The sequence below is a fragment of the Pan troglodytes genome, chromosome 11 (assembly GCF_028858775.2).
Source record: "Pan troglodytes isolate AG18354 chromosome 11, NHGRI_mPanTro3-v2.0_pri, whole genome shotgun sequence".
Lineage (NCBI taxonomy): Eukaryota > Metazoa > Chordata > Mammalia > Primates > Hominidae > Pan > Pan troglodytes.
The window spans coordinates 8,940,679-8,967,833 of record NC_072409.2 but is presented as its reverse complement, the minus strand read 5'-3'; the positions used below and the strand labels follow the sequence as shown (position 1 = coordinate 8,967,833).

Genomic DNA, 27,155 nt, shown 5'->3' with positions numbered 1-27,155 from the left:
GCCGTTTCCCGGAGCCGGCCCCCTCCCGCCCTCGCGGCCGGCTGATGTCATCTGCACACAACTTTCCGCTTCCCGGCCCGTCTCGGGGCCCTGAGTCATCGCCGCCCCCGGCCCCGACGCTGGCCTGCGGCATCTGTTTGTGCAGAGCGAGGCCCCGCCGGCCGGGCTTGACGTCAGGCTGGCAGGGCCTGGAACGGCCCTGCGTCGCGGCCCCCTGGGGGCAAGACGACACCGCTGGGGGCCGAGGGCAGGGCACGCCTTCGGAATCCGGCTTCGAAGCCGGCCGCCTGACCTGGGGCAAGTGCTTTCAACTCTCTGAACTTCGGTTTCCTCATCTGCCAGTTGGCAGACGCTCAGCAAATCTTCCTAGACTCACGGGGCGAATTGTACAGTTGGGTAAATCGAGGCCCAGAGATGGCAAAAGGACCGTCCAAGGTCGTACAGCCACCCGGAATTACAATTCCTTTCTGCCGGGTCACACGCTGTCATCCACGTGTTACCTAAGAGAGCTTCCAGCCTGTGCTAAGAAAACTGCCCCACATCATCTGCAGTAGGACGGGGGAGTTGGAGCCCTGGTCAGGCCACTCTGCTACTGACCACAGTTTTCTCATCTCTAAAAAGGCGCAGTAACAATATAATTACCGTATGCAGTCCCCCAGGATACAGGGTCAAAGGAGAGCACAACCATCTCAGTTGGAAGCCCATGGGGCAGGTGAGTCACTGTTGTCACTACTGGGGTCAATTTTTTTTTTTTTTTCTTTTTGAGACGGAGTCTCGCTCTTTCCCCAGGCTGGAGTGCAGTGGCGCGATCTCGGCTCACTGCAAGCTCCGCCTACCGGGTTCACGCCATTCTCCTGCCTCAGCCTCCCGAGTAGCTGGGACTACAGGCACCCGCAGCCACACCCGGCTAATTATTTGTATTTTCAGTAGGGACGGGGTTTCACCGTGTTAGCCAGAATGGTCTCATCTCCTGACCTCATGATCCACCCGCCTCGGCCTCCCAAAGTGCTGGGATTACAGGCGTGAGCCACCGCGCCTGGCTACTGGGGTCACTATTGAAGTTGGCTAATGTCACTGTTGAAGTCAAGTGAGAGGGCCCTCTTGGAGCCAGACCACCTAGGTTCAAATTCTGGCTCCTGCTTCCGGCTCCTTTCCTCTGTCCCCCTTCTCCCCTCGGTGCCCTCCAACCAGTGGGCCTGGGAAAATGTGTTCATGCTGGAAATGCCTGCCCAGCCCTTGCCCAGTCACACAGAGCAAGTGCCCCAGAAATGTCCTGAACCTCAGTTTACTGAGGGGAAACTAAGAACCTTCTGGCTACAGCTCTTGGGCTGAGCAGGGATTAGGCTCGCGTCTGCGATCCCAGGCCCTGCGGCCTCCCAGAGGCTTGGTTGAGAGCTCTGGCTCTCACTCCCCCACCTCCACCCAGCACCTGCCCCGGTCCAGGCTCACCCCCTACCCCTCCACCTGGTCAGTGGTGGCTCGGCCTCCTCTCAGCCCCTCCACCCCTCCTGGCTGTACACACCCTCAAGCTAATGGAACTCAAACTGGTGGAGGAAGGCCTGCCCTGTCCCTCCCAGCCCCTGCCTCTCCCTCCCTACTCCCAGCCTCACTGGACCACTTTCAAGTCCTCCAGTGCTCCAGGCTCCATCTTCATGCCTCCAGGCCTTTGCACGTGCTGGTCCCTCTCCCATTTTCCTGGTTAACTCCTCCACCTCCATCCGAGTTAGGATCTTCCCCTGGAGAGTGTCCCAGTTAGCACCACCCCACAACACACACACACACCGACATACACTCCCCACATCACAGGGACCACATCCCACACAGGCACAGACACACTGCATGACACAGATCACAGGCACAAAGGTGCATGCCCTAGCGTGCATGCGTGCACACATACACACTCCCACTCCATATGCCAATACACTTATCCCCCCACTCCCACATCACACAGACGGTTCCACACACTCCTCACACGCTCTGGCCACACAGTAAACACACACAGACCATAGAGCTCATGTCTAGGCTGCCCTGGTGCCCTCCTCTGGGCTCGTGCCCCCAGCCTCAGCATTTACCCCCCATTGAGGGCAGGGACCCATCCAGCTCCGTTTTCCTCCATTTCAGCTCAGGGCCCTGCACCAAGTCTCTCCCAGTTATTGCTTGGACCCGGACTCTTCCCACAGTCACCACTGTCACAGTCCCACCTCCTTCAAGGTCTCAAACACCCCTCCCCTGTTTCTGGCAGGAGCCGTCCTCACTCCCTCTGTTGCCTCTCCAGACCCAGACTTCACCCTCAGGTCACCCTCACCTGGACTTTGGGGTGCCCCACACCCCGCCCCAGGCCCTGGCCTCTGGAATATTTGGAAACTTGAACTGGGCCAGAGGCTTAAGCTCACATCTGTCTGGAGCCTCAACTTTCTCCTCTGTAAAATGGGCTAACACTGAAAGAACCTTGCAGAATCTCAGCAACGTCACAGTGGACATTGTTAGCACAGCCAGCGGGCTCCTGCTGGGCTGAGTTTGTGGGTAATCCAAGCCTCGGCAGGTACAGTTCCTCCCTCAGGTGAGTGTTCCACCCCCAAGTGAGCATCCTGCTGCCCTTCCTGCAAATCAGGCCCCTGGGACACTTAGTGCTGAGCCTTGGGGGTGGGGTATTTGATCGGGGTTCCTGACAAGTGGCTGGGTTGTCTGTTCCCTCTCTTCAGAGGGAGCCTCCATGGGTGGCCTGGGCTCACATCGGCTCCTCCAGTCCAGCAGAGCACCCCCCTGGCTGCCCAGCTTGTTGAGAGAACTTGCTGAGCAGGACAGTGAGCCCTTCCTGGTGGGGAACCGGAATCAGGAGAAGACAGAGGGGAGGTGGCAGGCCCCAGGATGGAGGGAGGGCAGCTGAGCTGCCTGCCCTCATCCTCCCTGCCCTTCAGGTATTAGGGCCCTTCCCATGGCCCAGTAGGAACCCAGCGGCTCACCTGAGCCCGGACTAAGGATGGGGCATTTTACCCCATATGCAGAGATGAGAAACAGAGGCCCAAGGAGGGAAGGGACTGAACACAGGGTGGAACAGCCCTGGGCTGCGCCTGTGTTTCCATCCGCCTTCCTCCTGCCTGTGCTCGAGTCACGTGCTGGTGTGCAGGGAACAGGAAGACAGCCGCTGCCCTCACAGGCTCAGGGTCTAGCAGAGTCCACAGTGACCACAGGCGAATAAACAAAGGCAGTGAGACAGAGGTGGGCAAGGAGAGGTGCTGGGATGGGGAGCAAGGGGGTACCCATGCTCATGGGTATGAACACATGGACCCATATAACCATATGTATGTCCCAGAGTTTCTTCCAGAACTTTTTTTTTTTTTTCAAGACAGAGTCTTGTTCTGTAGCCCAAGCTGGAGTGCAGTGGCACGATCTCGGCTCATCGCAACCTCCACCTCCTCGGTTCAAGCGATTCTCCTGCCTAAGCCTCCCGAGTAGCTGGGATTACAGGCGCCCTCCACCATGCCCGGCTAATTTTTGTATTTTTAGTAGAGACAGGGTTTCACCATGTTGGCCAGGCTGGTGTCGAACTCCCGACCTCAGGTGATCCGCCCGCCTCGGCCTCCCACAGTGCTGAGATTACAGGGGTGAGCCACTGCACCTGACCCCTTCTAGAACTTCTCTATCAGTTCACTCTCACATCTACACTGAACACCTTTGCCCAAGGCTGGGGGCAGAGTGGTTAAAAGCCAAATCTAGACTCCTTCTTGCTGTGTGACCTCGGCCAGGTCACTGTCCCCCACTGTGCCTCCCCATCATGTCCTCCTCTAAAAAATGGATGCATAGCCCTCAGGGCTGTTGTTGAAGGGTCCCTGAGATGACTGTGGAGCTCTTGGTGTGGGGACCCAAGCTCAACCCTGCCCCAAGTACTTGGCCCCCCTAAACTTCTAGCCTCCGGTCTCTGCCTGAACCCCAGCACCTGGCAGTTCAGCTCAGTTCATTTACGTAGCCCAGCCTGGGTTCCTGTGAGATGAAGGCCGGTCACGATGACAAGACTGCTGGGGACGACTGGGTCCCTGGCCAGGTACTCAGGTCTACAGCCTAACACACGGTGAGCTGTTTCCCAGCCACCCAACTCTTGGGCATCCCTGCAGGACCTCCACGGGGAGTCCTTGGCTCCCTGAAGGATGGATCATCAGAGGAGCTGCCAGGCTGCCAGAGCAGGAAGGGACCTCAGGGATCACCACTGTGGCCAACCCCCAACTGCACACACAGAAAAGCTGCAGCTCAGAGCCGGGCGTGGTGGCTCACACCTGTAATCCCAGCACTTTGGGAGGCCAAGGCAGGCAGATCACCTGAGGTTGGGAGTTCGAGACCAGCCTGGCCAACATGCAGAAACCTTGTCTCTGCTAAAAAATACAAAATTAGCCAGGCGTGTTGGCGCATGCCTGTAATCCCAGCTACTCAGGAGGCTGAGGCAGGAGAATCGCTTGAACCCGGGAGGCAGAGGTTGTGGTGAGCCGAGATCACGCTATTGCACTCCAGCCTTGGCAAAAAGAGCGAAACTCCGTCCCAAAAAAAAAAAAAAAAAACAAAGCTGCAGCTCAGAGAAGTGGAGACACTGGCCCAGGGACCCACAGCAAGGCCTTAGCCCAGCTGGGGCTAGATGGCAAGAGGTGGTTCAGCATTGGAGCTCCATTGCCTGGGTTCAAATCGGGGTCTGTCACTGGCCAGCTGTGAGCCTAAGTCTCTGAATTTCTCTGTGCCTTAGTGTCCTCATTCTGTAGAGTGGAGATAGTAATCATTCCTATTTCAAAGATTGTTGTGAGAAATAAGTGAACTAATACATGTCATATGCTTAAAAGCAGGGCCCAGGACACAGTGAGCATACAATAGACATTAGCTGCTGTGGTGTCTTGATTTCAAGCCCAGTGCAGTTGCATCTGACTTACGAAACTTCAGTGACACCTGCTCTGTGCCAGACACTGAAGATGGAGCAGTGAACAGCACTGACCCAGCCTGTCCTCCTGTTGCCTGCAGGCCAGGTAGGAAACACACTGGAAACTGATAACTCCATGTGCTCATCGCCATGTGGTTTCTGCTGGTCTGGGGAGCCGGGGACAAAGAGCAGAAAACATGGTTCCAGGTAGAGGGGGGTAGCGCGCATGAAGACCGTGAGGCAGAAAGCACACAAAACTGAATTGGAGAGAAGGCCCAAATGGCTAGAGCTCAGAACCCGAGGAGAGGAGAGGGGAGGAAAGGAGAGACCTCCAGAGCCTGGGGATGATATGTAGAGAGCCCGGGAACCAGCGATGGTTAGAGAGGGAAGGAAGCCTGCAGCCTTTCATTTTAGAAAGATCTGGCTGGCTGAGCTGAGGAGGGCAGATAGGAGGTTAGGGTGGCGGAGGGGGGTTGGGGGGGCAGGCAGAGAGTAGGGGCTAGGAGCCCAGGGAGCAGGCGGGAGATGGAGCAGCCGGATAAGGGGGATAAGGGTGGGGGGCAGTGGGGACAGGGTAAAGGGAGCTGACTCATTGAGGTGGGAAGCTCCCCAGGGTCGGCATTTGGTTGGGGCATGGGGAATCTGGCTGGGGCGGGGGTACATGGCTGGAGGTGATGGTTAGGAGCAAGCTCAAGGATGGAGGGAGACCCCGTGTCCAGCTCTGGCCACCCCAGCTGCCGCAGCACCCTGGGGCCCTCAGCCCACAGACTTGAGCCCTGTGCATTAGAGGGCAGCGCTCCTGGACCAGGGAGACATTTCCAGCTGGAGCCATGGGCCCCTTGACCATGATCTGGCACCTGGGGCCCTGGAGTTCCCTGTTCAATGGCCCCGGCCTGCGTCCTGGGTGCATCCTCCTGAGGGTTGTCTGAGCCACCTGTTTGGGCACCCCTAAACCCCAGGAGTGACCAGGAGGTGGCTGTTGGCAGGGGGTGTGGACAGAACACGTGCTTACAGCCTGGAGTGCCTACACCTGAGCATGCACAGCCCCTCAGGGAAAAGGACAAAACCTGGGGCAAAAAGAAAAGAAGAGGCGAGTGTGAAGCCAGAGGCCAGAGGCTGAGAGGCGGGCTCCCCCACCCGCTACAGCTCCTCCTGTGGTCTCCAAGGAGCCTGAGAATTCTAAACACAAACCCAGCCTTCCAGGTGTGTTTGTCCTTATGAAGGTGTATTTGTCAAGGAAGGAGGACAGAACTTTTTTTTTTTTTTTGAGACGGAGTTTCGCTTTTGTTGCCCAGGCTGGAGTGCAGTGGTGTGATCTCGGCTCACTGCAACCTCCACCTCCCTGGTTCAAGCAATTCTCCTGCCTCAGCCTCCCGAGTAGCTGGGATTACAGGCATGCGCCACCATGCCTGGCTAATTTTATATTTTTAGTAGAGACGTGGTTTCTCCATGTTGGTCAGGTTAGTCTCCAACTCCCGACCTCAGGTGATCTGCCCGCCTCAGCCTCCCAAAGTGCTGGGATTACAGGCGTGAGCCACCGCACCCGGCAACAGAACATATTTTATTTAGCAGTTTGTTAGCTTGATTTATAACTTGTAAATACCTAGACATGAGGTATGTGGGTCTCGGCTTGCACTCCTGCCCCAGGCTGACCCCTGGTGCTGCCCAGAGAGAAGCCGCCTCCCTGGGCTGACCCCTAACCAGCAGGCTGACCCCCAGGGAATCCTGCAGGCTTCTTCAGAGCTTCCTACTCCATGCACCCTCGCTGGGCTCAGTCCAGCCCCCTGCCTTTGTCTGAGGGTCCTCCTGCCTCCCTGTTTGAGGATTCAACTCCAGCCCCTCCCTGCCCTCACCCTTCTTCCTGTCCCTTGTCCATGGAGATCCTGGGCTCTGGTTTTATTTGGCCACAGTGGCATGTGTCACGAGCTGACCAGCTGGGTATGAGTCCTGTCCCTCCTTCCGGAGAGACGGAATGCTCCTAGAAGCAGCGCCTCCCAGCAGAAGCAGAATCTTGCCCTGGGGAGGAGTACAGCTCAGAACCCGCAGACTCGGGGTCAAATCCCAGTTCTGTGGCTTTCTTGATGCGTGACCTTGGGAGGCAGCTTTGCTGCCCTGAGCCCTGTTTCCTCCCCGGAAAACCCATAATAATAACTGTACCTCTTCCAGTGAGGAGACAAGGTGGAATAGAACGCAGAGCCCACGTGTGCCTGGCACTTGGCAAGTACACCGGGAAGGAATTGGGAAGGGCAGGAGTTACATCATTCACCTGTTTACAGCTGAGCAAACTAGCGGAGGCTCAGCGAGGTGAAGCCAGTCCCCCAAGGTCACACAGCCGGCCGGCCGGCCGCAGGACAGGGGCCGAAGACGTAGTTGTCTGACCTGTGCTCTAACCACTGTGCTCTCCGGCCTCAAGCCGGCTCCCACACTACCCTTCCCTGTTCTCCGTGGCCCTCCAGCGCCTGAAAGCCGCTTGGGGGCCGCGGAGGCAGGTGGCATGGCCAGGGCAGAGTCCGCGGGGCGGAAAGGGTTAACGGGCTCCGCCGCATTGGGCCGTCCTTCAAGGGGGGGAGCCAGCCAATGAGCGCGCGCCGCGATGAGGTAATGCCGGGACCACGCGGAGTGGGCGGGGCTGACGGGGACCCCGCAGAGCTCAGCGCTTCTTCTCTCCCCACCTACCCCTCACCTTTGACCTTGATGTACACCCCCCCTCCCCCAACCTTACCCCTGCAGAGGCGCCCGAACTGAAAGTCTCGGCTGCAGGGCCGCGGGCCTCCCTTAGTCTGGGACAGGAACTGAGAGACGTCCCGGCCTCAGTCACACCCTCTGGGCCTCAGTTTCCCTTTCTGCAAGAAGCAGAGTGGGTGATCGCTAAAGACCCTACCAGCTGTGGACGTCCTTGGATCCCAGGACGGTTTTCAGCCCTTCCCTGCCCTTGGCCCGAACTTTAACGGTCCCAGCCCCGGCTTCCCCTCAGGCGGTGCCCAGTGCCAGGACCTAGGAGTCCCTCGGGCCACGGGGAGAGAGCCTCACCGGCCCAGCCACGCCCTCCATGTGACCCCGACCCATCCCTTGGGTGTCGCACCTGGCGCGCCCACCGATGCCACTAAGCTCTGCTAGCTGCACCAGCAGCAGGACCTGCCGGCGTGGCGGTCAGAAGTCAACATTCATCCCACCGCCAGGAAAAATCGAGGGCCTACCGCCTGCCGCTCAGGGCCTCGTCCTGAGCCGTGTCCCGGGGCCGCCCGCGCCCGCCACCCCTCCCCCCGGGCCTGCAGGGAGCCCGTCCGCCCCTTTCGCGCAGTCCGGGCACGAAGTGGTTAACGCCTTTCCAGCCGAGCTGGCACCGCGCGGCCGGGCTTATTAGTCAGCTCGCGGGGAGGCGGCGAGGGGAGGGGAGGGGCTCTAGTGGAGAACCGCAGAAAGCTATTCTCAGGGGCTCCCGAGTGTGGGGAGGGCGGCTCAGCAGGAGCTGCTGCTTCCCAGAAAGTTGATTATTTTTAACCCAGGAAGAAGAAAGGAAGGAGGCGAGGGAGAAGGACTCAGAGAAAAGAGGAGAGGAAAAGAGAGGAGAGGAGAGGAGAGAAGTGGGGGCGGGGGAGGTCCGGGAAGGGGAATGGGGAGAGGGGAGGGAACGCGAAAGAGAGCAGGAGAGGAGGGGAGAAGGAGGGGAGGCAGCAGGGTGATGGAGGGAGAGGGAAAGGCAGAGCCCAGTTGGAGCTGGAGAAGCCAGCTGGCAGGGCCTGGGGAGGAGGAATGGATGCGGAGCGGGCACTGCCACCTCTCCCGTACCCCTGGGGCTCTGTGGGGCTCCATCCTGGCCTCCTGGTGCCCCAGCTGAGAGCAGCCCCCCAGCATCATCAACCTAGGCCCGGGCGGGGGCGGCGGGGGGGCGGTGGGGCGGGGCACTGGGCTTGGAGGAGTGGAAGGCGCAAGGCAGCCGCAGCCCTGTTCTGGGGGCTCTCCAGCCAATATGTCCTTGCCCTTTGGTGGCCACTGGGACACAGGGCTTGGGAGCCCTAGGGGAGGGGCAAGGAGGCCTCCCCTGATACTCCAGGGTCTCTCCAGGGAGGGCTTCCTGGAGGAGAGGGTGGGAGGGACTGGGGCTCCCTTTTTCCTGCCTCTTGGTGGAGCCAGGCTGAAAACCAAACCCAGAGAGGGCCCCAGGAGGGTGCTGGGGACACAGTGACAAACAAGACAGCCACAGCCAGGCCCACACAGGGCAGTCCTACAGCAGAGACGGTAGCTGCACAAATCATGATGAATAAGGCATTAAAGAATGACAAGGGGGTAGCGGGCAGGGAGCACCGGTCCCCTGGGCCTGGCCTCTGCAGAGGTCGCAGAAGACCTCCCTGAAGAGGGTGCCTGAGGACCAGGGTGGCTGACGAGGGGAGGAGAGACTGGTGGAGGCAAGAGGGACAGGGGTGGTCTGGATGGGGACCCCCAGCCACAGACCTAAGAGCTTGAGAGGAGATCACTATGGCCAGTGGCAGGGAGGGGGCCATTTGGCCTGAGACCAGCCCTTGTCTTGTGGTGGCTGGAAGCTTAGGAAAGGTTTTATAGAGAAAAGAGACTAGATTGCCAAAGCTTACTCAGAATGGTAGGGACAAGAGTGGACACAGAAGCCGGTTGGGAGTGTGGCACTGAGATCCAGGGGAGATGGTGGCAGCTGGCTGAGACAGTGTGGGAGGTACAGGGGACAGGGCATGGTGTGGCATGGTGTGAGGGTGAAGGAGGCGAAGGAGGGGCTGGGGAGGCTCCTTGGGCCCTGGCATGTGCAGTGGGTGGACGCTGGTGCTGTCCCCGAGGCAGAGGACAGCATGGGGGAGCAGGTTCATGGGAGGCCAGGCATTTGTTTTGAGACATGGTGGGGGCAGCCAGGAACGGTGTGCCAGGGGGAGGAACAGCTTGAGCGAAGGTGCAGAGAGGAGACAGGCAAAGAGAACCACATGTGACATGGTGGGACATGCCGGAATCTTCCAGAGAGGTGGGCCTCTGATGCAAGCAGACGGGTCTGCCCTGGATCTGCAGGCAGTGGACAGCTATGGGCGTGTGGGAGCGGGAGAGGGGAAGGGAGCTTCCAGCTCTAGACACAGTGAGGGTGCCCAGCAGCCAGGGACCCAGGCTGGTGGTGGGGGAGTGTCACTGGGGCAGGTGTCAGGGCCTTAGCTCTGGGACAGCATGTGTGTGTGTTAGAATGACTGTAAAAGTATGAGAGGGAGTGCGAGAGTGTGTGTGTATGAGTGTGTATATGAATGTGAGTGTGTGTATATGTGAGTGTGTGAGTGTATATGTGTGAGTGTGAGTGTATATGTGTGAGTGTGAATGTGTGTGTGAGAGTGTATGTGAGTGTGCGTGTGTGAGTGTATAAGTGAGTGTGAGTGTGTGTGAGACTGTCCCTTGCACTAAGTGCCCTGCCCTCCACTTGAGGCACAACCCATGGGACACCTCCAACCTCTCCAGGACCAGGGAATGACCCAGCCAGGCCAGACTAGGAAATGATGGACGGAGGAGGGCCTGGGCTGCTCCTCTGAAAATCCACCCCCAGCCCTGGTCACTCTGGAACCCCGGAGCAGCATCTGAGCCCCTCCTCAAGGAGCCCAGTGGCTGGAGGGCAGCGTCCAGGGCCACCTGTCTACCTCTTACTCAGGACCTGGTCTGTCCTCTCCCAGGATGGAGCTTGGGGTTCCTGAGCTTGGAGCTGCCTGTAATACCAGGCCCAGTGGCTCAGCCAAGGTCAGGTTCCAGACAGTGGCTGGGGTAGTGGCGGGAGAATGAAAGTCTAGACAATCACAGAGACTCTAGGAGGCCCAGAGAAAGTGGAAGCCAGAGAGGAACCCAAAGTCCCAGAAACTGCAAAGAATGCCAGGGAGAGGAGGAGAGAGAAAAAGGCCACGTAGCAGCCCTGAGCCGGAGAGCATGTGCCACATTTTCTCTGTCTGTGGGTCTGTTGAGTTTGGCCCAAATGGCTCTGAGCTGACTCTGCAGCCACAAAAACTTAGGGCCTTGGAGGTCCCATCCAACGCATGAAGGACTCTCCCTGGGATGGAAGCAAAGAGGGAAAAAGGATTACAGGCACATGCCTATAATCCCAGCTACTTGGGAGGCTGAGGCAGGAGAATCACTTTAACCTGGAAGGCAGAGGTTGCGGTGAGCTGAGATCACGCCATTGCACTCAATCCACCACACCCGGCCAATTTTGTATTTTTGGTAGAGACTTGGTTTCTCCATGTTGGTCAGGCTGGTCTCGAACTCCCGACCTTAGGTGATTCGCCTGCCTCAGCCTCCCAAAGTGCTGGGATTACAGGCATGAGCCACCGCACCCAGCCGATTTTTTGTATTTTTATTAGAGACAGGGTTTCGCTGTGTTGTCCAGGCTGGTCTCAAACTCCTGACATCAGGTGATCCACCCGTCTCAGCCTTCCAAAGTACTGGGATTGCAGGCATGAGCCACCGCGCCTGGCCCAGGCAGTGTTCTTTTTCCTATTTTGCAGATGAGAAGACCAAGGCTGAGAGAAATCTGTAGTCGGCCCAGAGCTATATATACAGCAGGAAGCTGGGGGAATTGGGATTCAAACTTTCAGGCCTGCTGTCTCCCCGGGAATTCTGTTCTCACTGCCTCCATATAAAGAAATACACGTGCAGGAGGCAGCCCAGAGCACCCTCCTCTCCCTCCCAAAAACCCACACAGTGATCCTGGCCAGGCCCCCTGGGCCCAGGAGGAGCCGTGTCCCCATTAGGCATCTCTGAGCTGGGCTTTCACATTGGGGTCCCCCCCACCAGGGCTGGTGGAACACAAAGGGGGGTGGCCAAGGCAGAGAAAGAGCCCGACAGGCCAGGAGCCGGCTTTTCTCCCGGCTTTCTTCCTCCCTTGCTTCTTTGTTAAGCTCCCTTTCAGCTGAACCGGCAGAGCCTGGGTGTTCCGAGCTGACAATAATTGCTGCGTCTAGACAGTGTCTGGTATGAGGCCTCCCTCTCCGCGCCTCGCCGGCCTCCCCGAGGCTCGTATTCCCAGCCCCGCTGGCCCCTGCTCTGCGCCCTCTGTTTCCCACACCCCTGCCCCTATCTGGCTGCCCAGGGTGCCCTGTCCTGCCTCCCTGCTGCTCTAGGCCTCCCTCGAATTTTCAATCCTTGCATCTCTTCCTCCCTCCCCAGCCGCACCCCAGGCGCTGGCCCCATTCCCTCCCACGGCCTGAAATTCAGCGAACAAAGGTGGTTTTGCATCTGGCCGTGGCTGGGAGACCTTCGAAGGAGACTGAGCCAGGCAAACCCTCCCCTCCTGGCTCTTGGCCCCCTTGGAGCCAGAGACTCACATTGCTGGCTTCTGAGCTGAGCTGGGAAGTTCTGGGATTGATGCTTGAAACACCCTTAAGGCTCCTTCCCTCGTCTTCCTATCCGGCCTGGATGGGAACCCAGAGAAATCAACGCAGGAAAGACTTAGGATAGATACAAGGAAGAACTTCCTGGTGACTCTGACCGGCAGACATGAATGGGATGGTTTCAAGAGCTTCAGGGGACAGGAATTCAGTCTTCACAAGGTCTAAGAGTTCCTCCTGCCAGGCTCAGATCTGCAGCTCTGGAAGATTCCCCAGAAGCCAGAGTCTCCTCACTGGTATCAGATGCTCAGGGTGACCCCGAGATAATAACAACCACAGCCAGCATTTGCCCGGCCCTTGCACCAAGTGCTGTGCAAACTCTGCATGCATATCAATTGTTATAATCCTCTCCAGGGCCCTGAGAAACAGAGAAAATGAGCTTATGATTAGTTCCATTTTACAGATGAGGAAACTGAGGCACAGAGGGGTTAAGTAACTGCCCAAAGTCACCCAGCCAGGAGAGGAGAAGCCAAGATTTGAAGCCACAGAGGTTGGCTCCAGAGCCCCAATAACGACCAATGATAGGAACACGAAATGCTTAAAATCATCTACCCGGGACTGGGATGAGCCCTTGGGGTCTGGTGTTTCCTTTGCATCTCACAGGCTGTTAAGATCCAGGGTTATGCCCACTATCTAGATGAAAAGAGAAGAGCTTGGGGCTGCAGGCTGTGACCAGATGGTGACCTAACTCCATGTCAGAAAGGCCGAGCCATCCAGGCTACTGGGCTGCAAGTAAAAGGCTCACTGTGGAGCGGGAGCTCAATACATGTGCGGGACCATTTCCCACTCCTTCCTTCTGGGCTTTCTTGGGCACCTCCTGCCTTGATCAAGCTGGGGGAGACAGAGGCCAATGTGTGGCTCTGTCCTCAGGAGACCATGGCCTAGAGGAGACTGGCAAAGCAGCCAGCTTCAATCTGGAGGAGGAATTGTGATGATGCAAGGGATATGGGACCTCTGGGAGCCAACAGGAGGGACCCTAAATCCAAGAAGGCTTCCTGGAGGAGGTGGAATCAACATGGCTTCCTGACAGATGAGTAAAAGGCGGGCCAAGAGGGGAGGGAAAAGCGCTCCAGGAAGAGGAAATCTACACATAAGAAGGTCTCAAAGTGGGAGAACAGGGTAATCTAGAAGAACTAGAGAAACTTAAGCAGCTGTGTCAGGTCAAACAGTGGGTGGGAATCACGAGGCTGGAGCCCAGCTGATCAGGAAGGCCGTTGAGTGCCAGGTTGAGAGCTGGGACTTATCCCCAGGCAGGGAGGCCTATTGGGAGACTGCTCCGAGAGTCCAGGCAAGTGGGGCTGTGTTGACTGTGAGGATGTGGAATGGAGTGGGGCTGGAGGACTGGAGAGGCCCTCAAGAGTTGTAGAAAGAGGGTCTCCTCTGATGTGGAGCTGGCCTGCAAGTGTGATGCTGTTCCAGACAGAGAGAACAGCATGGACAAAGGCTTTCTTTTTTTTTTTTTTTTCAGACGGAGTCTCACTCTGTCACCAGGCTGGAGTACAGTGGTGTGATCTCGGCTCACTGCAACCTCCGCCTCCCAGGTTCAAGCGATTCTCCTGCCTCAGCCTCCCAAGTAGCTGAGATTACAGACGTGTGTCACCATGCCCTGTTAATTTTTGTTTGTTTTGTTTTTTGTTTTGTTTTGTTTTGTTTTTTGTTTTTTTTTTGAGACGGAGTCTTGCTCTGTCGCCCAGGCTGGAGTGCAGTGGCCCCGATCTCGGCTCACCGCAAGCTCCGCCTCGCGGGTTCATGCCATTCTCCGGCCTCAGCCTCCCGAGTAGCTGGGACTACAGGCATCCGCCACCACACCCAGCTAATTTTTTGTATTTTTTTTAGTAGAGACGGGGTTTCACTGTGTTAGCCAGGATGGTCTCGATCTCCTGACCTCGTGATCCACCCAAGGCCTCGGCCTCCCAAAGTGCTGGGATTACAGGCATGAGCCACCGTGCCCGGTCAATTTTTATATTTTTTGTAGAGACAGGGTTTCACCATGTTGGCCAGGCTGGTGTCGAACTCCCGACCTCAGGTGATTGTCGGCCTTGGCCTCCCAAAGTGCTGGGATTACAGGCGTGAGCCACCGCGCCCAGCCGGTGGGCAGCCAGTTGTGTTCCGGGAGGAGGAGGACACCCTGGAAAGACAGTGGGGCCAGACACTGAACTGCCTTTGGAAGCAAGTAGGAGCAACAGCGAAGGTTTGCTGGCTCAGGTAGGAGGATTAATTGGAACGATTAAGCTGGCAGCTCTGTAAGACGGATTAGAGGGGCAAACTTGGAGGCAGGAAGGCTGGGAGGAGACCACTGCTGAGTGATTTTTCTTCCCCCACAGGTTCCCAGTCCCTGATTTCTGGCCACTCCGCCTTTCTGTGAGTCATTTTGTTTTTGTTTTTCAGAAGCAAGGTCTCGCTGTGTTACCCGGGCTGGAGTGCAGTGGCTACTTACAGGCATGATCATAGCATACTGCAGCCTCGAACTCCTGGACTAAAGCAGTTCTCCTGCCTCAGCCTCCAGAGCAGCTGGGACTGCAGACACGCACCACAGAGCCCAGCCTGAGTCATTTTGATTCTGTAACTGGCTTCCTCTCGGCGGGCAGGCTCACACCCTCCACCCCCAGCTGGAGATGGAAGGAGGATGCTCACCATCCATTCCTCATGCAGGCCATCGATGGAAATGTCAGACAGTGCGAGTCCATGCCTGAACACTTCTGGGGTCCGCTCTGGGACTGACACTGGCAGATCCATCGGTAAGCTCCCGCCTGCCACCTCTGGGCCTGCATTGCGGTGATAGGGCCAAGGGCCTGGGCCTTCAATTCTCCAGACTTGCCAAAATGCTCAGCGCAGGCCTCGTCGGCAACTGCAGACAAGCAGAGGCAGCACCTGGGCTCTGCCTGTGCCTGGCACAGTGAAGCGAGGGTGGGGGCAGGAATGAGGGTCCTCTCCATGCAAGGGGGGAAGATAGAAGAACAAAATTTCACCCTAATGTAGTGTCTTTAGACCGTGCAATGTTGTGCTCCTGTTAGTCTGATATCAGGGGCTTGCAGCCTGGCAAAGGAAAAAAAACAGGCTGAGGCACGTGATAGAAGACAGGCAGGGATGCCACAATCATAACCATGGCAAAGACCAGGATCAGAAAGGCCCACCATCTCTGACCCCAAATCCCTGGGCAGATGGTTCCGGAACTCAGAATTTTCCCAGTTGTAGAAAGATGGGGCCAGGTGCAGTGGCTCATGCCTGTAATCCCAGCATTTTGGGAGTACGAGGTGGGCGGATCACCTGAGGTCAGGAGTTCGAGACCAGCCTGGCCAACATGGTGAAACCCTGTCTCTACTAAAAAAAAAAAAAAAAAAAAAAAAAAAAAAAAATTAGCCGGGCGTGGCGATGCATGCCTGTAATCCCAGCTACTCGGGAGGCTGAGCCAGGAGAATTGCTTGAACCCGGGAGGTGGAGGTTGCAGTGAGCCAAGATCGCGCCACTACACTCCAGTCCGGGCGACAGAGCAAGAGTCCATCCCCCACCACCAAAAAAAAAAAAAAAGAAAGAAAGATGATGTGATACATATCACATATTTCCTAACACCCCCAACCAAACACATTTATGCATATGCCGCAAAGCAGACGAGGAAAGATTCTAAATAGGCTCTGAATCTCAGTTTTCTCATCTCTACAATGGGGCAGTGATGGCATGCACCTCCCAGGGCTGTTCTGAGAATCTGATGCCTCCCATTGCACTGGTGAGCCTGGCACAGGCACAGGTCCCACCCCAGGCCCTTTGAACTGGCTGTTCCTTTGGCCTGGAACATTCCTCCCCAGATACCTCCTGAGAGGGCTCCCTCACTTCCTTCAAGGCACTGCTCAAATGCTACCTGTTCACAGAGGCTTTCCCTGACCACCCCGTCCCTTTCCTCTTCCTGCATAGCCTCTGTCACCTGACATTTTATGTCATAAATTACTCATTTATTAATTTCCTGCTCTCCCACAGTGGCACCCGAGCTCTGTGAGGGCAAGACTTTGTTTGGTTGTGGGCTATGCCCCCAACCCCTCGGACAGTGCCTGCACAGGTGGACATTTTTGTTGGATGAAGGATTTTCTGTTAAATGTGTCTGGCACACACAGAAAAACAAAGCCCAGCAGGTACGATGGTGATTATTATTGTTACTGGTGGTGCTCTATTATTGTTATTAGTGTCTGTTGAAAAAGACCCTGAGCTATACCAGCCCTTGGTTCTCCAGCCTGTGAAATGGGCATCCTGGGCACTGAGGCACTAGCCTTGGGAAGCTGATAGGGGGTCCCTGCAGGAGAGACAAAGAACACTGCCCACCCCCCCGGGGAGCCTGCGCCCCTCACCGGAAAGAGAAGCAGGGGGGAGCAGAGGGAGCTTGCAGCCCCACACGCAGGGCTGCCAGAAGGCCATACATAATTCATTGCCAAATGGGGCTGCGGGCGGCTCTCCGCGGCGTGCGCTGGGGGCTCACTCTGCGCCTGGCACTTCGCTGACTGCGCCTCACACGTTGCCTCATTGCATCTTCATGGATTTGCAGGGTGTGACCCTTCCCCCTGTTTTACCCAGGGGGATCCTGAGGCTCAGAGGATGGGGCCACCGTGCTAGTCACAGGCTCTCTGTGGCCAAGCTGGGCCTCGGGTCAGCAGATTTGGCCCCCAGCGGCCCCCATTCACTGCCTCTCTGCTGAGGGAAAAGACGGGCCTGGGGAGCGGGTGGGAGGCACAAAGGAGACCCCGCTCTGAGACAGGCTGCAGAAGAGGGAGCTGGGTCTCAGCAGGGCTGGGGAAGGCTCTGGCCCCAGCCCTCCGCCCAACCCCCTGCCCTCCTCTCCTGGAGGAGATGCTCCCCAAATTAGCCATCATGAGCACTGGCTCTGGGGGTTGGGCGCTGGGGAGCAGTTTGCTCAGCTGTAAAATGGGAATAACAGAAGCCGTCCCTGGGACTATGAGATCAAGGTGCTCAAGAAAAGTGGTGTCTGCTGAGGGGAAAAGCCAGTCCCAAAAGGTTGCATACTCTCATTCTGTTTATTTGTTTTTGTTTTTGAGACAGGGTCTCGCCCTGTCACCCAGGCTGGAGTACAGTGGCGCAATATGGGCTCACTGCAACCTCCACCTCCTGGGCTCAAGTGATTCTCCCATCTCAGACCCTCAAGGAGCTGGGGCTACAGGCACGTGCCACCGTGTCCGGCTAATTTTTGTATTTTTTGTAGAGACAGGGTTTCACCATGTTGCCCAGGCTGGTCTCAAACTCCTGAGCTCAGGTGATCCGCCTGCCTTGGCCTGCGATAAAATTGCACAGAAGTGAATACACACACGTGAGGATACGGAAAACCGGGGAAACCTGAGCAAGAGCAGTCAGACCCCGGCTGTGATGGCGCCCAGTAGTTCTGCGAGATGTTACCATTGGGGAAACTGAGTGAAGGCAGGTACCTGGGATCCCTCTGTTTTCTTTTTTGTTGTTGTTGTTGTTTTGAGATGAAGTTTCCCTCTTGTTGCCCAGGCTGGTTGATCCACTTGCCTCGGTCTCCCAAAGTGCTGGGATTACAGGCGTGAGCCACTGTGCCCAGCTTCTCTGTTTTATTTCTTCTTCTTCTTCTTTTTTTTTTTTTTTTTTGGAGACGCTCTGTCCCCCAGGCTGGAGTGCAGTGGCACGATATTGGCTCACTGCAAGCTCCGCCTCCTGGGTTCACACCATTCTCCTGCCTCAGCCACCCGAGTAGCTGGGACTACAGGCGCCTGCCACCACGCCCGTCTAATTTTTTGTATTTTTAGTAGAGGCGGGGCTTCACCGTGTTAGCCAGGATGGTCTCGATCTCCTGACCTCGTCATCCGCCCGTCTCGGCCTCCCATAGTGCTGGGATTACAGGCGTGAGCCACCACGTCCGGCCTTTGCTCTTATTTCTTATAACTGTACAGGAATCTACAATGATTGTAACAAAAATTTCAATTAAGGCCACTCTAGGCACATGGCCTGTGGGGTAGCCCTGCTCAACAAGAAGCTGTCAAAAAAATGTTTTTTAATTAAAAAATTTTTTCAATTAAAAAGCGTTATCTTCCTCTGCCCGGAAAGGGTTAAGTGAGTCACTGCAGTTAGCTCCCCTTCCCCCACAACCACCTAGACCAGGCCAGGGACCAGCGGGCAATTGCCTGGCAGCTGGAGTTTTCCTCCACTGTGGACTGTACTTCTTGCATCACTCTGAATGTCTCCAGTCTTTATTCCAGAATGTTCTGGTCCTCTCCCACTTTTCCGAGGACAGGAATTCCCTAGTGGGGCTCCAGTAGAGGCTCTGGAGGAGAACAAGAAAGGCCCTTGTCATCCATTGGCCTCAGGCTGGGAAATCTCGGTTCCAGTCCCAGCCCAGCCTCAATATTAGGTTGTCAGTCTGGAGTCTGAGAGCCATGCCCCCACCCCCTTAGTCCTTCACCTCCAGGAGAGTTGGGGATACTGGAAAGAATGTTGAGTGTCAGAGCCCCTCTCAGTGGCTCACGCCTGAAATCCCAGCCCTTTGGGAGGCTGAGGCAGGTGGATTGCTTGAGGCCAAGAGTTCAAGACCAGCCTGGCCAACGCGACGAAACCCTGACTCTACTAAAAATACAAAAATTAGCTGGGCGTGGTGGCACACACCTGTAATCCCAGCAGCTCGGGAGGCTGAGGCAGGAGAATTGTTTGAACCTGAGAGGTGGAGGTTGCAGTGAGCTGAGATCACAACACTGCACTCAAAAAGTAGTTAATTAATATAGTTTAATTAAAAAAGAATATTGAATGTCAGGCAATCTGGGTAGAACCCGTTGTGTTTCTACAGGATAGAATCTGCTGTGTTCTCTCGGAACTTCCAGATCACCTTCACAGTATGACTCTAGACAATCCCTGTCCACTCTTCAGTTTTAGATGCCCCATTCGAAGAATGAAAGAATTGTCCTAGATGATCCTTTAGGGTCTTCCAGGCTGATGACAAGGGGGACCTGGCCTCTCTGCTGCTGGCCAAAGAGGACTTTACTTCCCATTCCGTGTGGTTGAACAAGAATTGCTGGGCTCCAGTCCTGCCTTTGGCCCTTCCCTACGTGTGACCTTGGGCCCTCTTTGCCTTTCAGAATCAATACAGTGAGAGAGTTAACACAAGCTCAGGTTAGTAAGTCATTCAACAAACATTTACTGAGCGCTTATCAAATACTGCATGCTGGAGTGGACACTGGAGAAAAAGGTGAGGAGAAGGCCGGGCGCAGTGGCTCGTGACTATAATTCCAGCACTTTGAGGGGCAGAGGCAGGTGGATTACCTGAGGTCAGGAGTTTGAGACCAGACTGGCCAACATGGCAAAACCCCGTCTCTACTAAAAATACAAATATTAGCCAGGCATGGTGGTGCATATCTGTAGTCCCAGCTACTCAGGAGGCTGAGCAGGAGAATCACTTGAACTCGGGAGGTGGAGCGTGCAGTGGGCCGAGATTGCACCTCTGCACTCCAGCCTGGGCAACATAGTGAGACTCTGTCTCAAATAAATAAATAAAGTGAGGAGAAAAAAATACCATCTCTGTCTTCACAGAACTTATAGTTTGGGAGGGGAGAATCCCACAAGTAAATTAAAAATCTCAGCTGAGATGATGCAAAGAAGCAAAGGCCGGACGTGGTGGCTCACGCCTGTCATCCCAGCACTTTGGGAGGCCGAGACGGGCAGATCACGAGGTCAGGAGATTGAGACCATCCTGGCTAACACGGTGAAACCCCATCTCTACTAAAAATACAAAAAAATTAGCTGGGCGTGGTGGCGGGCGTCTGTAGTTCCAGCTACTCGGGAGGCTGAGGCAGGAGGATGGCATGAACCCAGGAGCACAGGTTGCAGTGAGCCGAGATGGCGCCACTGCACTCCAGCCTGGGCGACAGAGCAAGACTGTGTCTCAAAAAAAAAAAAAAAGAAGAAGAAGCAAAGTGCCCAGCTGGGATGGTGGTTTCAGAGGCCACAGTGGGAGCTTCCCAGAGAAGGAATGATTGAGCTAAGTCTAAGCAAAAGGGGTGGTCAGGGCAGCAGCTGCTCCAAAACAGGGGCTGGGGGCTTATGTGGAGAGAGAAGACATGGAGAGACCATGCCCAGAAGGAGGCGGCGGCTTCAGTGAACAGTGCAGGGGAGCAGATCCGAGGAGGCCGCCTACCAGGGGAAGGAGTCTCATCTCCATCCTAGACAAAAAAAGGATCTTTTGAGATGCATTAAGCAGGGGAGTCACAGATTGGATTTGTGTTTTGAGAATCTCCTGCTTACCTAGAGAAGAAGGGCATCTCCTGGGCCCTCACTGTTGCCTTAAATGATTTTTATTGTGTATTACTTAAACATGTGCAAGCATAAAATGAGATATAAACTCCTTGTAGCTCTTATACAAGCATCAGACCAAGACAAATTGACCCATCATGTACAAAATCGATTCAAATCAGATTAATTTTATGTGACATGTTATTATGCCTTTTGTCTGAAACCCTGCCACCACCCACAGTGCAATTATGGCCCAACCACTGTGGTGTTCTGAATTTGTGGGACAGAGAAGATTGGCCTTTGAAACACGTGCATGCATGCATTTGCGTGTGCACACACACACACACATCCCAAATGATTTTTTCCCACTACATATGAAGAACTCCTACAAACCAAAAAGAAAAAGGCAGACAATTCAAGAGAAAAATGGGGGAGGGCTTGCATTAAAGTACTTCATAACAAGAGTACTTAGGAGGCCAATAAATACACGAAAAGCTGCTAGCTTCATGACTCATGGGGGTGGCTTGGTCAGTTCAGGATACTGTAACAAAATACCTTAGACTGGGAAATTTATAAACAACGGAATTTATTGCTCACAGTTCTGGAGGCTGGGAAGTCCAAGATCAAGGCAGCAGTAGATCCGGTGCCTGAGCCTGTTCCCTGCTTCAAACATGGCACCTTCTTGCTGCATCCTCACATGGTGGAAGGGGGAAGACAGTCCTCTGGCACCTCTTTTATAAGGGCAGTTATCCAATTCACAAGGATAGAGCCCTCATGACCTAATCACCTTTCAAAGATCCCCATCTTCTAACACCTTCTAACACCATCACCTTGGTGATTAGGTTTTTTGTTTTGTTTTGTTTTGTTTTGTTTTTTTGAGATGGACTCTCACTCTGTTGCCTAGGCTGGAGCGGTGGCATAATCTTGGTTCACTGCAACCTCTGCCTCCCGGGCTCAAGTGATTATCCTGTCTCAGCCTCCCAAGTGGCTGGGATTACAGGCGTGTGCCACCGTGCCCGGCTAATTTTCATATTTTTAGTAGAGACAGGGTTTCACCATGTTGGTCAGGCTGGTCTCGAACTCCTGACCTCATGATCCGCCCACTTCGGCCTCCCAAAGTGCTGGGATTACAGGCATGAGCCACTGCACCCAGCCGATTAAGTCTTAACGTATGAGTTTTTGGGAGAAACTCAAACATTCGGACAATAGCAAGGAGAATACAAAACCACAGTGAGCTACCGCTTCAGACACCAGAGAAGTTTAAGTGAAAAAGACTGGCAATACCAAGTGTTGATGAGGATATGGAGCAACCAGAACTCTCAGACATTGCTGATGGGAATCTAAATTAGTATAACCACCACGAAAGCATCCGTAAGGTTTAATTGTGTTGAACACACCCTGCCCTCTGACCCAGCATTTCCACTCCTGGGCATACAGGCAAAAGAAATGCATCCACGTGTTCATCAAAAGATGTAACCTGTGCCAAGTGAGGTGGTTCATGCCTGTAATCCCAGCACATTGGGAGGCCAAGGAGGGAGGATTGCTTGAGCCCAGAAGTTCGAGAGCAGCCTAGGCAACAAGGCAAAACCTCGTCTCTACTAAAAAGTAGCCAGGCATGATGGTATATGCCTGTAGTCCCAGCTACTCAGGAGGCCAAGGCATGCAGATTGATTGAACCCGGAAGGTGGAGGCTACAGTGAATTGTGATCTCGCCACTGCACTCCAGCCTGGGTGACAGAGCAAGATCTTATCTCAATTAAAAAAAAAAGAAGAAGAAAGAAAGACATAACCTGGAATATTCACACCAACACTATTCAGGACAGCCCTAAACTGGAAAGAATCTGAATATCCTCCGGCTTTAGAACAGATAGAGAAATTATAGACTATTCATTCATACAGGGGATGACTGATCAGCTTTAAGAATAAACAAACCGTACACAACAATATAGATGAATCTACAACCTTAATGTGCAAAATAGTTCACATATATAAAGGACAAAAACAGGCAAAACTACTCCATGGTGTTAGAAGTAGGGGTAGAGGTTACCCTCATGCGGCAGGAGGGTTAGTGATAGGGGATTTGGAAGAGGAGGAGCCCAATGGACTGAACAGCTGAGCTGGAAACAGCAATTTGTTCCTTAAAGTTCTGAACCCAACTGTTATCCAGCATGGAGTCTGTCTGGAGAGGCCAGATGTGGGGCCTCTCACAGGGGAATGAGAAGTGCCTCTCAGGGTCCCACCCATGATCCCCCTTTCCTTGCCCACACAACCACCAACTGGCAAGTAGTAACCCAGGACCTGTAGCCCCCACTGGGTTGACACAGAGCATAATGCAAGCTTTTCCTGCTCCAGGTCCTGGACACCGCTTTGCCCTTTGCCCCACACGTACAGCCCCCTGACCAAAAGCTGGGTACTCTGGCTTGACTAGAGGGAGCTAGACTCCAGGAATAAGTAAGGTGCTGGGCTTCCACGCTAGAGAACAAGAGCTTCTCTGGGGAAAGGGGCTTCCCATGAAGCCCTGGGGCACTGGGAGATTAATGGGCAGACCTCTGGCCTCAGCTTCCAGGGAAGGGGAGGGTGTGGGCCAACATGCGGTGGCTACACTGGCCACAAGCTGATGACCCCAGCCAGCCTCAGGATGTCTCAGCTCTAGGCATGGTTTTTCGTTTTGTTTTGTCTTGTTTTGTTTTTGAGATGGAACCTCACTCTGTCGCCTAGGCTGGAGTGAAGTGGCACCATCTCGTCTCCCTGGAACCTCCACCTCCTGGGTTCAAGCGATTCTCCTGCCTCAGCCTCCTGAGTAGCTGAGATTACATGTGCATGCCACCTTGCCCAGCTAATTTTTGTATTTTTAGTAGAGATAGGGTTTCATCATGTTAGCCAGGCTGGTCTCGAACTCCTGACCTCAAGTGATCTGCCTGCCTCAGCCTCCCAAAGTGCAGGGATTACAGGCATGAGCCACCATGCCTGGCATAGGCATGGTTTTGACAATCTGTCTCTTTGTGCCCTGGCTCCTTCTCCAACTCCTCTTTGGAGGAGGCACAGGAGGAGGGGTCATTTCACTGTTCCTGAAAAGTAGACATATAACCTACATGCAACTGCCAGGTGATAAGGGCCCCATCTGTCTGGCATGACGTTGGAGGTCCACAAAGGCTGATTAGATGAATGCTCAGCTCTGGGCTGTACGCTGTGTGGGTGGCTAACTGGGGCCTCCCCACAGAGCTCACAGACAGGCGTGAAGGAAAGCAGGACTCTTATTAGAATATGTTCAGAGTTTTCACTGAAGAAGCCTCCAGTGTGGGCCAGGCACTGTGCTCAGTGCTTTGATTCACAGTCTCATTTAATTCTCACCATTTACAGACAAGAATTCAGCTAAGATCCTTTTCAATCAAGTCTGGCAATATCTGCCTTTCAATGGCAGTGCCTAGTCCTTTCATATGTAATATACTTATCATTATGGGTGGGTTTAAGTTTTATCATCTTGCTATTTGTTATCTATTTGTCCCCCCTCTTTTGTTCCTCCTTTACTGCCTTCTATTTGGTTGAGACTTAATAAAATATTTTATTCCATCTTCTCTACTTACTTTTTAGCTATGCCTCTTTATATTTTTGGTTGCTGGAGTGTTACAATATGCATTCTTCAATATCCAGTCTACTGTCCAATAATATTACACCACTTCATGTATAACGTAAGAACTTTACAAAAATATAATGCCAGGGCTGGGCGCAGTGGCTCACGCCTGTAATCCCAGCACTTTGGGAGGTCGAGGCGGGCAGCTCACCTGAGGTCAGGAGTTCGAGACCAGCCTGACCAACATGGAGGAACCCCATCTCTACTAAAAATACAAAATTAGCCGGGCATGGTGGCTCATGCCTGTAATCCCAGCTACTCAGGAGGCTGAGGCAGGAGAGTTGCTGGAACCGGGAAGGTGGAGGTTGCAATGAGCCAAGATTGCGCCGTTGCACCCCACACTGGGCAACAAGAGCAAAACTCCGTCTCAATAAATAAATAAATAAATAAACAAATATATATATATATATATATATATATATATATATATATATATATATATGTAATGCCATCACATCTTCTCTGGCCTTTGGTGTTCTTGTGGTCATATACTTTATTTTTGTATGTCTTATAGATCCCAGAATGCATTGTTATTTTTACTTTAAAAGGTGGATTAATTTTTAAAGAATTTAAGAAAAGAAAAACAGTCTTTGGACTGCTGGCCACAAATTCTCTGTTTTATTTATCCCCAAATGGTTTTATTTTTCCATTTTGAGAGAGATTTTCACTGATACCATTCGGAGTTAACAGATTTATTCTTTCATCACTTTTCAGATGCCATTCCATTGTTTGCTGACTTGCATTGATTCTATGAGAAGTCTGCAGTCTTTTGCAGCATTGTTTTCCTATGTATAATTGTCTCCTCCCACCCCACTCACCCCAGCTGCTTTCCACATTCTCTCTCTTTGATTTTCAGCAGTCTGCCCATGATGTGCCTAAATAGGACTTTCTTTGCATTCATCTTGGCTGGGGCTCACTGAACTTTCTGAATCTGTAGATTAATTTTCTTTTTTCAATAAACCTTGGAATATTTTCAGCATAATTTTTTTTCTGTCTTCTTCTCTCTCTTTTCTCCTCTGAAATGCCAATTAAATATATGTTAGACTGCTTTATCCTGCCCCACAACTTACTGAGGCGAAATTTTTCAATCACTTCTCTTTGTGCTTCTGATGGCACTGGTGGCCCATCTGGAGTGGCCGCTGCCATCATACCAGCTGCAGGGGGAGGTGCAGCCAGGGCTGCACATTCCATGGAGCCAGCAGGAACTGCAGATAGGTGGGAGCCCCACCTCTTCTGAGCTAGTGGGGCAGGAGCTCCCTGGATGCAGCCGCAGCCACCCAAGTTATGCCTGTGGACCTGGGCCTCCCACTGCATGAAGCAGGCAGAAGCCCCACCCCACTAGGCACAGCTGCCACCCAAGTTGTGGCTGCAGACCCAGGGCTCCCTGGGCTCCTGCTAGGGGCAGGAGCAGGCAGAAGCCCTGCCCTTCCAGGCGCAGCTGCAGCCACCCACATTACAGCTGCAGACCAAAGCCTCCCAATCCATGGAGCAGGCAGAAGCCTTGTGCACCCTACTCTGCCCCGTGCAGCTGCAGGGCCCAAACATGAGCAGGTCTGTGCTGACACGCCAGCCCCCAGCCACTTCGGCCCCCTCCAGACTTTGGGCACCAACGAGCACAGGAGGGAAGCTGATGGGGGCTGAGGGCAGCTCAGCACTGGCCTGCAGGTGCCCCTTGGCACCTACAGCCTGGGTGCCATGAATGGCAGCAAGAGGCAGACAGCTTTCTGGGCAGAAGGGGGTGGGTCTCTGGTGAGGTCCCACCTTCAGGCCAGGGAAGGCCTGAAGGCTGGGGGCCAGACTGCCAGTCCTGCAGGCTGAAGTGGGAAACTTGTGGTGCCTTTTCTGGGCCTGCCCATGGCCGCCCATGGACCAATTGGCGTGTACTTCCTCCCCTCTGAGGCCCATAAAAGCCCCAGGCTCAGCCAGAGCTGAGCAGAGGTCAGGAAGGCCAGCTGCAGAGAGGAGCTACCCACTCCAGGGCCTCCTCTCTGCTGAGAGCTGCAGAGATGACGAGAGGACCAGCCTGCAGAGAGGAGCTACTCACTCCAGGGCCTCCTCTGAGCTATTCTGTTACTCAGTAAAGCTCCTTTCACCTTGCTGCCCCTCCACTTAATTCTTCCTAGACACAGGACAAGAACTTGGGACCAGCCAAATGGTAAGGCTGAAAGAGCTGTAACACAAGGCTGAAATACATCCATTGTGAGTGAAGAGAAGTAGAGAAGAGCCACAGCCCTTCAGGGAGCCCAGACCTGAGAGCTCCCCAAGCCAGGGCTGTGACCCCCTCTTTGGGGCCCTGCAGTTCCCAGAGTCTCCAAGCTTCTGGGCACCACCATGTTCCCCAGTGGCAGCCTTGAAAGATGCTTGCAGTGTGTCTGATCCAGTCACAGCCTCACAGAGAGCCAGCACTGATGCTGGCACCTGGAGCTGTCCACCCTGCTGCAGCAGCTGGTATGCCTGACTGTGTGCAGTGGCCAGACCCCATGTTTGTTTGCTCACACACCCCTGGCCACTCCACACCTGGCTCGCCCTTGGCAGACATGAGATCCAGGCTGGTAGAGTGAGCTGAGTGCAACCAGGCCAAGTGGGTGGAATGAGCCTAGTGGGCCTGAGCAAATCTCAGGCAAAGGTGCCACAGTCCAGAGGTTTCCAGCTAAAAAAGTGACACCCCAAGGATCCTGCAACACTTTATGTAGATAATTTCTACTGACCTGTCTTTACATTTATTGGCCCTCTTAAAATTGGGTCTAATATGCTATTTTTTTTTTTAGACAAGCTCTCACTTGGTCACCCAGACTAGAGTATAGTGACATGATGACAGCTCACTGCAGGCTCAAACTCCTGAGCTTAAGTGATCCTCCTGCCTCAGTCTCCCAGGTAGCTGGGACTGTGGATACATGCCATCATGCCCAGCTTATTTTCGCATTTTTTGTAGAGATGGGGTTTTGCCATGTTGCCCAGGCTGGTCTTGAACTCCTGGTCTCAATAATCCTCCTGCCTTGGCTTAGTGCTGGGATTATAG

The 27,155-nt window shown here is 54.2% G+C and overlaps 1 protein-coding gene across 10 annotated transcripts; it reads left to right on the top strand.

Annotated features, from left to right (window-relative positions):
* Window positions 1–25,118, top strand: LOC101059273 (uncharacterized). 10 transcript variants are annotated; one of them, XM_054658452.1, is made up of 5 exons: window positions 720–5,003; window positions 13,739–14,475; window positions 14,659–15,008; window positions 16,243–16,394; window positions 17,474–20,641. In XM_054658452.1, the coding sequence occupies exon 1, from the start codon at window positions 1,913–1,915 to the stop codon at window positions 2,513–2,515; it is 603 nt and encodes a 200-aa protein (XP_054514427.1). In that variant the 5' UTR covers window positions 720–1,912; the 3' UTR covers window positions 2,516–5,003; window positions 13,739–14,475; window positions 14,659–15,008; window positions 16,243–16,394; window positions 17,474–20,641. The 10 variants fall into 10 exon arrangements, 8 of the variants coding, with proteins under 8 accessions (XP_054514427.1, XP_063643567.1, XP_054514428.1 ...); XM_063787497.1 differs by having other exon boundaries at window positions 17,314–20,641; XR_008537186.2 differs by adding an exon at window positions 1–712 and having other exon boundaries at window positions 4,827–5,003; window positions 14,659–20,641.
* The last annotated feature ends 2,037 nt before the right edge of the window (window positions 25,119–27,155 follow it).